Source organism: Clupea harengus, chromosome 17, assembly GCF_900700415.2.
Source record: "Clupea harengus chromosome 17, Ch_v2.0.2, whole genome shotgun sequence".
Lineage (NCBI taxonomy): Eukaryota > Metazoa > Chordata > Actinopteri > Clupeiformes > Clupeidae > Clupea > Clupea harengus.
This window is the reverse complement of record NC_045168.1, coordinates 3,817,446-3,829,885: the sequence shown is the minus strand read 5'-3', so window position 1 is coordinate 3,829,885 and position 12,440 is coordinate 3,817,446. Positions and strand designations below refer to the sequence as shown.

Genomic DNA, 12,440 nt, shown 5'->3' with positions numbered 1-12,440 from the left:
ATATCAAGAAGCTGGACCAATGAACTCACCCCTGTCATTGTCATTTTTTGCAATCACTGCATGGAATAATAGGTCAACATAATTCAGGCACTTATTGTTGATTATGCACTACTCTATACTGCTGTCATATCATTGTTTACATTCAGTTAAATATCTCTTATATAAAATATATATATATATGATTATGTATATTTATGTTTATACATGAGAGAGTTACATTCTGACATACCACATATTTGTAGATTTGGCATATATATCAAGTTTTTATATAAAACCCTGGGATGTTAAATCATAAATCATAATGAACATAGGTTCACAGGGACTTCCAACATCTCTGCTCTCTGCTGTGAATGCTTGGTAGCTTTTTACACCCTTTGCAGGCATGTGCTATTGTCAAACTCAATTTACTTTTAAAGAGAGTCAGATTTGTCTTTATTTAGATTTTTTACTTCAGTGTAGACAAAACATGTGGAATCGAAAACTGACTACAAAACGTGACGTGAATCCAAACACTACAACGGAGTCCTGTAGAGGTTGTTGGTCTAGTCTTTAGTTTAAATGCTTATTTTATAGCAATGAAAGATTTCGCTTCAAACGACAAAATACTTCAGGTACATTCGGCATCATTGTATAGCGAGGACCACCATGAATGGAAGTAAATCGAGGACTCTACAGGGCGTCTCCTGGTCGGAACCAAAGCACGCGTCACGCAGGAAGCTTACCACCGGACACACGCACGCATACAGCATAGGACAACCACTTATTACTTGTAATAAGTATTATGCTTACGTAATCAGATTACAGATGAAAAATAATTGTAATACATTTACATGATAGATTCAAAGGAATTGTGCTCTATGACAGAAATGACAGAGTATGAGATGGAACCATCACAGAGAAATGTTTTCACTGCATGGCAATATCGTCATCTCTTCACATTCCAAAATCTGCGTGGCAAGAATGTAGTTGTGATGTGCAATTTGTGCTTGCCAAAGGTTAATTTGTTGTCAACATCCAGATATTCGACATCAAATTTGAAGAAGCACTTGGAGGTGAGGTATCGCTCTGCTAACTTTGCAATGTGTTCTTTTGTCTAAGCAAGCTAACGTTAGCTGCTCTCCAACTGCATGAAAGGTGGACCTGAAGGAGCTAAGTGTAGGCTCGCCTGGATCACTTTCACACATTTTATGATTACGGCAAATATTACAGCGAGGTGATGTTCAAACTTTTCTTTTCGCATCGTAATTCCCTAACCGTTGCCTGTTTGAAATGTGCTCTGTTTAAGACAACCAGGACATTGTGCTTCAAACATTAGCCGACGTTACATGTAACGTTAGCTTAAAACAGCCGTCAATGGTGTGTCAACATGGTAAGAACAAGGCGATGTTACAATAGGACATGAAGAAAGATGCGTCTGAGCGTATCTATTGCGTAACGGTCGCCAAATTACGTTAATGTAATGCTAGTGTATCAAATATTCTTGAAATCATAGCGTGCAAGTCAACAGCAACTTAATGCAACTTGAAATAGCCTAGCTAGACGCTTGTTGTTTCTATTACCAGTTCAGTTCCGGCATTTCCGGGCTCTCAGTACATTTCAAAATGAAGGTCTGTAGGAAGACCATGCGCAGAAGGACAAAATCAGTGCACAATTCATTCATGTATTATTATTCAAATCATTTTTACAATAATCTCACGGAGCCAGATGTGACTTTGCCACTTCATCACCAGATTAAATTGTAGATTAGTGAGACAACTTTTTATGACTTTGAAAAGCCTATTATTGAGACAGCAACTAAAACATGTTACTGATCAGGTGTTGAAGTAAACAGTTGAGGTCATAATAATAATAATAATAATAAAACTTTATTTATATAGCACCTTTCATGCAAAAGAATGCAGCTCAAAGTGCTTCACAGCAAATACATAATATGCACAAAGAAATGACATGCACATAAAAATAGACATCAAAGAAACATAACTCAGATATAGTGCAAAAAAAATAAAATTATAATTATAATTGTAGAGATATATTTAATCCAACCCCTTAATATCACCAGTAGAGATTTAAATTAAATTAAATTAAATTAAATTAAATTAAATTAAATTAAATTAAATTAAATTAAAAGTATTTATATATATATATAGTGCAAAGTGGTAGCTAGTTAAAGGCTAATGTGAAGAGGTACGTTTTTAGTTTTCTTTTAAAGATGTTAAGCGAGCTGGCTTCCCTGATGTCTATAGGCAGTATAATAAGTACTAATAGTTATAAAACTAGTAATGATAATTATAACAACAGTAATGACAAAAACAACTATAGATGCATTTCCTCAAGAACATGCTAATATTGAGCTACAGCAGCTGTTGGCCGTTGTAAACAGTTACCTATGCAATTATGTGTAAGGTTCCATTTGCTAGGGGGTGGATGGTGTATATATATCCTTGCCTCTGCTGAATTATTTTTGACCCCAGTATTTTTATTTCAACGATAATGATTGGAATGTCTTGACATCTGCTGTAACCAAATCGGTAAGCTTGATTTATTCAGGTTGCTATCTAGTGAGCTACGTGGTATTTGCGGAAGGCGAAAAGAAAGCACTCTTTTGATCAATCAGTTCAGCCAACTCTAGTTCAGAATGAATCATGTAGTAATTGCATAAACAAACAGCTGGCTAACGCTTGCGGTGCACACCTGGCCTTTTTGTTAGTTATTTAAGCCAGCTAGCGCATGCTTTAACAGCTGCAAGAAATAGCCTAACATGCTTCATAGTCAACTGTATATAGGCCACTGTGGTTTGTAGTTTAACTTCATGAATAAAAATGTTTCAAATAATCCCCCAAAATTGTGCATTTCAAAAGTGTTCATTAAAAACAAAGAAACATTTCAAAGAGTAAGAAGATCAAGAAAGGTTGAGGTATGACTATTTTTGTATTAACATTATAAACATTGAAGAGTTCTCCAAAAGAACAATTACTATAAAACAGTGATCATGATGAGGCCCCTAATAACTAAAACAATATGCCATCTTTTCTTGTGTAGAACTGAAATGACAAAAAAAAACATGAAACTGAAACATGAATGAAACTTACACTTCAATGAAAAGTCATCAAAATAACAATCAGCCCTCAATTCTTAGCTAGGATACCAGCCTGTTAAAATGTTCTGGCTTGAGGGTTGCCCTGGTGCGTGTCTCAACATTGGGGATGGGGATGGCCTTTTTTTTTTTTTTTCAGGCAATGTGATGTGCAGGGTGAAGTGGGAGTCCACAGACCACCAACCCAATGGGTCAGATGGCTGTCTAGCTCCACTGCAGTACCAGGCTGCCCTGCTTGAAGAAGCTACCTAGTCTGCTCCTGGACATCTCTGATTGTGCAGGAGCAGTATCAGCCTCTGTCTCCCCCTGTCCTTGGCCCTTTGAGGAAGAGGCAACAGTTGCTGTGTTCTGCCCCAGGCTTCGCCATCAGGCAATACTGCTCTGCTCTTCACCTCCTCCAGCTTCTTACTGGACATGTAGGTAGCCTTGAACGTAGGATCCAGAAATTGTGCTTTAGTTAGGAGCTCTTTGGTTTGGTGGATGCCCTCACTCAGTCCTGCTTTGCCCTCCTCTGGCTTCAGAATCTCTAAGAATTTAGTAAATGGAGGGCTGGCTTCACACAGGACACGCTGACATATTCTTCCCCTGACAGGGTGTCAGTGAAGTCTTGGAGGGGCTTGAGTGCTTCACTTACTGATTCTAACACCCAGATATTTTGCCAGGAGGGTAGAAGATGCCACATCATCTTATCCGCCACACGAACATGTGTGATTGCCGCCTTTCCTTGCTCCAAGACTCTGTCTGTCATTTTGACACAAAACCCCCATCTTGTTGTAGGTTCTGTAACCGGCTTGTGGAGGGGCAGGTTCAACAGAGCTGTGCACAGGCCAGTGGCCCTTCCTCCAACTATAGGAGAACGTACACCCTTCTTTCTTGCACACACCTGTAGCCCGTGTGACTCGAAGCATTTTGGACACTCTTCTCTGTGAAATGATTAGAATAAAACATCAGCCTAGGCGGAAAACAAGCACCATAACAAATACTGTTTTTTACATCACAATTCAGTGTAGCTTACTATCTTGTTTGTTGGTTTGTTTATTGACACAAGCATGAATGTAAAAAAAGAATTAGTTATTTTTCTGACATGCTTTTCACCATGGGTTGGATAAATAGTAACTTACCGATAGCAATATATGCAGTCTGTGCCCAAAGGATGCCAGTCTAGTCCAATGGTTCAGCTCCAGTGTGCGCACCATGTTTGAGCCACTGTCAGTTCTCCTACAAACGACGCATGTTTCCTCCACACCCCACACAAAGAGCGCCCTCCTTACGTCTGCGCGCGATTAATTCACCAGTGTGATACGGGAAGAATGGCGTTTGTTGGCACTTGCTGCGCAACTTGCACTTATCATCAGTGTAATGAATGGTGAGACCGACCTATGGCTCAGTGGTCCGGCTCGACCATAAATCGGCAGAAGCTGCAAAGAAAGCAACTTCACTGATGTCCTCCCTGATTCAGTATACAGCTGTGGCAGGCAGGCAAGTTTGGCTGAACCATTTCTGACTACGCAGTTTATATCTGGAGACCAGAGGGTCTACTAGTTTTCTGATACCATCTTTCTCAACTGTATGAGCTTTGCAACATGTCCTTTACCAAGTGGTTTGTGACTGCTTGCGTTATGTCTTTCCATTTTTCGGAGCCTTTGTTATAGGGGCTGGCTGGAGTGACGGCTAACACCTGAGCTAGTGGCTCTTCGGGTTGCCACCTCAGACTCACGAACATTCGATTTCAGGTGACTTAATCGTGTTGCCACTTCCCCTGTACAACGCCTGTTGTCTTTGCCGTCTCTTTACAGCAAGAGATGGGAATTAAGACTCATCATCCTAAGACTAAGTCATTAGTGGTACATTGGTGGTGGAATGACCTACCTAGTCCTATGCGATCAAGTGACAGTCACAGTACTCTTACATTCAAAGAGTATCACAAAGCATTTAAAGACTCACCTCTTTAGAACGCAGCGGTCAATCTAATGTATTTTTTACAAGCACGACAACTTTTATATAATAGTTGTTATTATTATAATTGTTCATTTTAATATGATCTGATATAAGTATTTTGTTGTATTGCGCATGCGTAATGCTTTGGTTGTTGTTCACATTGTTGTTGTTTTTTTCCCTGAAATGTTTTGTAGGTCACTTTGGATAAAAGCCTCCTCTAAATAGCATAACCATTTTCATCCTTTGTGTCTCAACAGCATAGCTGCTAATAATAAAGCTATTATTAGTTCAATAATACATGCATTTTATGAATGGATAAGGTATGGAAGGCTGTATCTTCTCCAACACTTTCTCAGTAAAGCCCTTTTTGTTCATTAGATATTTCTCTGCCTACGTTCTGTGCAGAGAGAGTCTAACCACTGGTTAAATAACTTTTGTTCTGCAGCAGGATTTGACTTCATCTCAAACTTTGATTACTTTTGGACTAATATAAGCTGGTGCAGAGCGATGCTGTACACCCTAATAGTGAGGGAACAAAACAGTTTTCTATTAATCTGAAGTTTATAGATTTTTGTACCTCTATGTCTCCCACTATTACACCCAGTTCTAACTGTGGGTCCTGCCACTGTGTGCGCTGACTCACAGTTTCTGAAAAACTTTAGCCATCCTAGTTATTTTCCAACTAGCTAGCTGGCACTCCTCCGTGTCAGATGCCATGTTGATGAATCTTTAATTGTTAGGTTTGATTGTATTCCCCTTACTGAGACTTGGTTTGATTAAACTAATTGAAGCTTCACCGTCCAATTTTTCATTTTCACACTCTAATAGGTCTAACTGGAAGGGCGGTGGTGTTGAAGCTATTTAAATATATATATATTTCATCATATATTTCTTTTCATATTATTTGGTTCTTACTCTACTTTTCAGTATTTACCTCTAGAAATCAGATCTGTGTATCCTTGTCTGGCACTCACATTTTACCACCCTTGGAAAAGGGCTGGCTTCATTTCTGAATTCTGTGAGCTCTCATCTAAAACGACTGTTGAGTGTGACTCAATCCTTATCTCTGGTGACTGTATTCTTGTTGATAACAACACAGACCGTTTTGCTAACCAGTTTACTGAAATTATATTAACTTTTGAGTTAATACAACACATTGCTGAGCCTCCTCATAATCAGGGTCACACTCTTGACCTAGTTACTTCTAAAGGCCTTGAAATACCCAAACACGTATCTGGATTTGTGCAGACATGTCTGCTAGGGTTATTTGTTAGATACACTAACCCTAGCCGTACCTTGTCACATTCTGATGTTAGTTCTGACTTTAATTTGTCTTTTGTCTTCCTTGTTGTTGTGTGACAATTTGGTCTATAATCTTAACAGTGACATAAATTATGGATGACATTGCGCCTATAAAAACGAAATTAATTTCTGGTAAAACAAAAGCACCCTGGAGAAATGTGGAATGAGTGAGGCTACTAAAAAGAACCTGCCGCAAATTTGAGCCAAGTGGCGTAAAACCAAATTGCAGTCGGATGGTAATATCTATAAGAACCTGCTCAGTAAATATAACAAAGAAATGAAAAAAAATCTAGACAGTGCTTACATCTCTCAAATTATTACTGAATATTTTAATAATTCCAAGTTTCTATTTAATACAAGTGACAAACTTGTTAATCCTCTTAGACCAACATCTGCTGAGCTCCACTCTTCAAATAAATGTGATGTATTTGCCTTATACTTTTAAATATAAAATTCCCAGTATTAGGAATCACGTTGTGGCTTCCGTACTGGTGGGTGTGACTGTTCCTCCTCCTCTCAGTGCCATACTGCCAGCATTCCAACCTCCCCTTATCCAACATGGTGAACTACACGAAGCACTGCAGCAGTTAAGTTCTGCGGCATGTGCTCTTGACCCAGTGCCCACTAAGCGGTTCAAAACTGGCTCCCACTTGGGTCCATCATTCAGCAATGCAACATTTCATATCACTCATATGCTGATGACAGTTATACATGTGAATGACCTCGTCCAATGCAATGCTGATATCAAAATGTGGATGGCCAAAATGTTTTTACAGTTAAATGAGATTCTTTTAGTAGTACTCATTTTTAACTCGCCTGTTGGTAAAACTGTGTGAGCATGCCAAAAACTTTCATTTTAATGCTTTTATTTCAAGTAGACTAGATTAGTGTAATGCTCTTCTTTTTAAACTCCAGCTTCAGAATGCTGCCAGTATTAACTAAAACCAAAAGGTTTGAACACATCACTTCTATCTTAACTTCTCCTCACTGGCTCCCATCAAACAAGGAATTGATTTTAAAACACTTGTTATTGTTTGTTGTCACACCAGTCAGATCCCTTAGATCCTCAAGGAAAGGTCTTTTCATTATACCTAGAATAAACTTTAAATCAGCCTATGATGCCTTCAGTCATTATGGTCCCACTCTCTGGAATTCTTTACCACATGAACTAAAATCCGCTACAATAATATATTCTTTTAAAAGATTGACTAAAAACATATTTTTCCCGCAAGCTTAACTGCAAGTGTGTGGTAAACGGGTAAACCTTTACTTTAGAATCTGTATTATTGTCATCCCCTTTTTTTAAAATAATAATACCTTCTTATTCCCATTGACTTTAATACCTTCTTATCTTATGTTTATCTTAAGTGTACACTTGCCCTTATGAAATGTGCATTATAAATAAACTTGACTTGACAACCAGAGTATCACACACATCGATGAGGTACCTTGGCTTGCTAGTATGCAAGGGCAAGTTACAGGCTAAGTGTTAGTGACGGGGCATTTAACTCAGCTATGGGTTAAGCGAACACCTACCAATTCAGTGGTCCTATCAATTAGCTGAGTACAAGCACACTACAAAGCATTAGGATGGCCTTGTTAGCGCTGCAATGGAATCGATATCATGAAAATCGTGAAAATGGCTCAAAAAAAAGAAATAATAATAATAAAACTTACAAAGTTTAGAAGCTTGCGCAGTCACATAATCATATAATAACAAGAAGTAAGAATGAAGGGGTGCCGTATGTATTAGATATGACAATGGATTTAGTAGGATTTTAAGTTGCTCAAGGTTTGGTTTGAGATTTAAATTAAATTGCTTATCAGCCTACAGAGGAAAAAGTGAAGACGTTCATGATTCACAAAGAAAAAAGTCAGAAAACACATACAAAAAAAAAAAAAAAATCGAAAGGTTTGTGATATTCATTTGCTCATTAAGTTAGCTTGGTTTGACAAAGTCAAAGCTTTTGAATGTATGAAAAATTTGATGTTTCTGTGATGTTTCTATTTCCTGAGATATCTCTGATGGTGGTATTATGTAATGAAATAATTCATTTCAACTTTTTAACAGTGATACTAATCCACAACAATGTTTGCCTTCTTGTTGCATTTTAGAGAAGACACACAGGGCTTTTCGAGGTGTTCAAAACAAAAATACCTCGAGTCAAACAAGACAAAATCCTGGAACCCGAGCCCAGCACGAGTGACCAACTGATGTACTGGGAGCCTTCTGTGAAGGAGGTCAAAGTTGAAGCTGCTGGACAATTTGAACACGAAGTGATGCAGGACGAATCACAGGCAGAGGTGGATTCGCTCATCTTCAATTTCATCATGGAGGACCTGCAGCCTCTTTCTCTGCTGGAGCAGCCTGCCTTCAGGAAGCTCATTGAAGGGATAAGTGGTGGCATGACAGTCATGACAAGAGAGACACTGGTGGAGCGGCTTACGAGAGATCAGACACAAATGAGAGAGGAGCTGAAAGCGAAGCTGGATGACGCCCTCTATGTGTGTACAACCGTAGATATCTGGACGGCTCACAAGAAGAGTTACCTCAGCATGATGTGCCACTGGGTAGACCCGAATGACCTGTTGAGGAAGTCGGTTGCTCTCGCCTGCACCAGGATTCGAGGCAGACTCACGTACGACACAGTCGCTTCAAAGATTCACGAGGTCCATGTAGCATACAGCATTGAAAATAAAGTCCAAGCAATGGTAACCGACAGTGGCAGATGCCGTGTCCAAGCTTTCCATGAGTTTCTGTATGTTGAGGACCAGGAGGATGAAGGTGAACAGTGGGAATTTGTAGATGTAAATGCCCTCCTTGCTACACCACCACAAGAGGGCGCTGTCATCTTTTTGCCCCCTCACCAACAATGTGTTGTGCACTTGCTCAGTTTAGTTGCCACTGAAGACCTCGTGAAAGCGCTAGCACAGCACACAGACAGTGTGTACTCCAGTGCTATGGCTAAATGTTCAACTCTGTGGAGTAAAGTCCATCAGCCTTCAGAGGCTATAGAGGACAAAAAGAGGGATTCACGGATCACTCGCTGGAGCTTTGAGTATAAGGCTGTGGATGATTTGATGTCTCTCAACTACGTCCAACTCACGGAACTCTGTGACCAAAATGGTGTGGCTAAGATGCTTTTGAACGAAGTTTCCTTCTTGAAGGAGTATGTGGATGTCTTGAAGCCGTTGGCAATCTCTCTCAACCTCTTTCAAGGGGAAGAGAGATGCTTCTTTGGTCTGGCCATTCCCACATTGCTCACCCTGAAGCAGAAGCTGAGCGAGAAGATAAACACAACAAGCTTCTTCTCCTCGAACGTCATCAACGCTGTCCTCGCAGGGATAGACAGAAGGTTTGCGCCAATCTTCTCCAGTCAGACTGCCAAAATGGCGGCTGCGACTATGCCGCAGTTTCGCCTGTGGTGGCTGTCCGGAGCTGAAAGAGAAGAGCTACGAACGACCTTGATGGCGGAAGCAGCTCACCTGGACCTAGACAATGAAGAGGCAGACAATGGTGACTACAAGCTGGAGGACGATTTCTTCAACTTCGGACCTGGAGGCTCAAGCAATCGACAAGGTTCAAAAGGGGAGGTTTTACGATACCTCGATGGGACAACAAAGACGCTGCATTGCCTCCGAGACTTTCCGAGCATCAACAAGCTCTTCCTCAAGTTCAACACCGTCCTGACATCTAGTGCTCCCGTAGATCGTCTCTTCAGCCATGGAGGAGGTTTCTGCACTCCCCAGCAGAGCTGTTTAAGCGATGAACATCTTGAACAAATGCTTCTCTTACGCTACAATGGGTTGCCCAGTTGCCTTTGACTGATCGGAAAAAACACAACAGTATGACAGCTGTTTCAGTCCGTCAGTTTGCCTTTTTGAGCTGTACTTTTTGTTTTTGAAAACAATATGTTGACATGTATAAAAGTTCATTTGTTGACATTTCTGTCCTGCAAGTCATACATTTTGTGGAACAATACTTGTTCAGCCTTTTATCTCCATGTAACACGTAAAGGTGACTAACCCAATACACTTTGTCAGCACATTTCTACTCCCAGTCCTCTGCATTCTGCGTGTGCTCAGAAACCGTTTGTTGTCCATACTGTCCTGGCTCTGTAAATGAGAAACAAACATAGTAGCTCGAACCGAGCCATAAACACTTCCAGCCAATCAACATGTTGCCTCAGGAGCATGGAAAGGAGGGGGTGTTATTTGTGGTTTGTGATTTGTGATTTAACCTTTTGCCAGAATCGCGGACTGGCATGCAGGAAGTCTATGTATACTTACTCAGATTAGCCTTATTATTTTTGGTGCAGATTATGTGCAAAGAGTTTGTGGTAACAGGCTATTTCCAAGTTATCTTATCCAGCCCAACTAACATGTATACATTTACAAATACTAACACAGGCTCACATTAAAATACATTGCCGTTGATTTGATAAAACACACTACAAGCACTTGCAGATTGTTTTAGTACGGTCGCAGGATTGTACAAACTCGATGAAATCCGCAATGAAATCCACAAATGTAGACAATGGGTGGTACGCAGACGATCGGTGGTAACGGGAAGTATTTCTTGATTCTGATTGGTTAAGACCTATCACCTGACCGGAACAGAAAACACGATACGTTTGATTGGGTAATACCAGGACCTTTACTTTTTCGTTGAGTAACGGTGTCGATTGCCTGATCTACGATCTTTTTTTGAATTTGAGTTAATCCATGTCCACCAAATATGAAAATTATTACTAATAAATGTTTTTCAGAGTAATAAAAAACCTTGGTGATAGAAAATATTAACAAAAGGTTTCAAAAGAATGTCTTTGAAACAAATCTATTTACTTTGAAATAATCTTGAAAGTGACACATAACTGGTTCGAAATTAAAGTTATGTACTGACAGCTGAGAACTTACACATTATAGCCATCAGCAAAGCTATCAATAAATACAATGTATTTCAGATTGGTCGGTATCCTGAAAATGCCTTCATTCATTCATGTATTTGTTTGAGAAGGTATGTGTGTGTGTGTGTGTGTTTATGTCCAATATATGTCCATTCTAGTACTGTTCATATTAATACATTACTTTGCAGATTAGTTTACTAACTATTCAATATTCCCATTTTATATTTGCTTCTGAGTGCATTTTATGTAATCCAAACATCTTGCTTGTTCAGTGTTTCACACTTAATCCTCCTTCCTGGATATGTTATCAGTACCAATCGATGCCATTGATCAAATGCCTCCATCGATTCTGCCCCTGTGATTCTGTTTTTAAGCCTTAATGTCAGACTTAAGCTATAGGAGGAAATGTATGTCAGACTTAAGCTATAGGAGGAAAAGTATGTGCTGGAAATTGTATTGATTTGGTTCCTACATTAAATGTCACATGAATGCAAATGGTTTGGCTTTGTCTATTTGTGATTCTGTTAAAAAATGATGATAAGATCTTACAATACACAGTATGGCATTTCAAAATAAACAAGATGGCTGAGCTCTCTTGAACAGAGAAATAATAGTAGGATTTATGATAGCATACTTTATCGTAAAGCATAAAAATACACCCTACAACCTGACATTTTCACATTACATGAACACTGATATTTCCCCCAGTTAAGTGCACCCCTTATTGCTTTTCTGACTGTGTGGTGTTGTACGCCTGTACCGGGATCAGTCAGACACTTCTCAGCTGGGATTCTCTCCAGCATTGCTTATTCAAGATTATGTATCAAAAAGTGCTGAAAGTGGTAGTGATGGTGTGTGTGTGTGAGAGAGTTGTGCTGTGTGTGAATGTGTTAAAATATTTGATGCTGTTTTGATGTTAAATTCAGGCTACTGGGGGTAGAAATAATGTAAACACAACAACATTGCACATGTATTTCCATATACATTTGTTTTTAATTATTTATTTATTTATTTAAAAAGTGTGAGCACATTTCCTGAATACTGAATGTATCTGTAAATTTTGTTGCCCGCTCATTTGTTTGTTTGTGTGTGTGTGTGTGTGCCCATGTTTTTTTTTTATTGTGTGGGCATGTGTGAGTTTATGCCTGAATTATCCTATATGTGTGTGTAAATGTGTGTGAGTTTGCATGAATGATTAC

At 39.3% G+C, this 12,440-nt stretch overlaps 1 protein-coding gene and 1 long non-coding RNA gene across 2 annotated transcripts; both read left to right on the top strand.

Moving 5' to 3' along the window:
- The first annotated feature begins 561 nt into the window (after window positions 1-561).
- On the top strand, window positions 562-11,736 carry LOC105890114. The gene is made up of 2 exons (XM_012816086.3): window positions 562-1,052; window positions 8,450-11,736. Exons 1-2 carry the CDS (start codon window positions 831-833, stop codon window positions 10,157-10,159), a joined length of 1,932 nt encoding a protein of 643 aa, XP_012671540.2. The 5' UTR covers window positions 562-830; the 3' UTR covers window positions 10,160-11,736.
- LOC116224401 lies at window positions 1,059-8,222 on the top strand. The gene is made up of 2 exons (XR_004165563.1): window positions 1,059-1,213; window positions 8,162-8,222. It is a non-coding gene; the product is annotated as an uncharacterized LOC116224401 (long non-coding RNA).
- Window positions 11,737-12,440: the final 704 nt, after the last annotated feature.

Bases quoted from the DNA above. Each gene is read 5' to 3' on its own strand.
- LOC105890114 (XM_012816086.3), top strand. From the start codon at position 831: ATGATAGATTCAAAGGAATTGTGCTCTATGACAGAAATGACAGAGTAT. The intron at 1,053-8,449 runs GTGAGGTATCGC...GTTGCATTTTAG, and splicing joins ATTTGAAGAAGCACTTGGAG to AGAAGACACACAGGGCTTTT.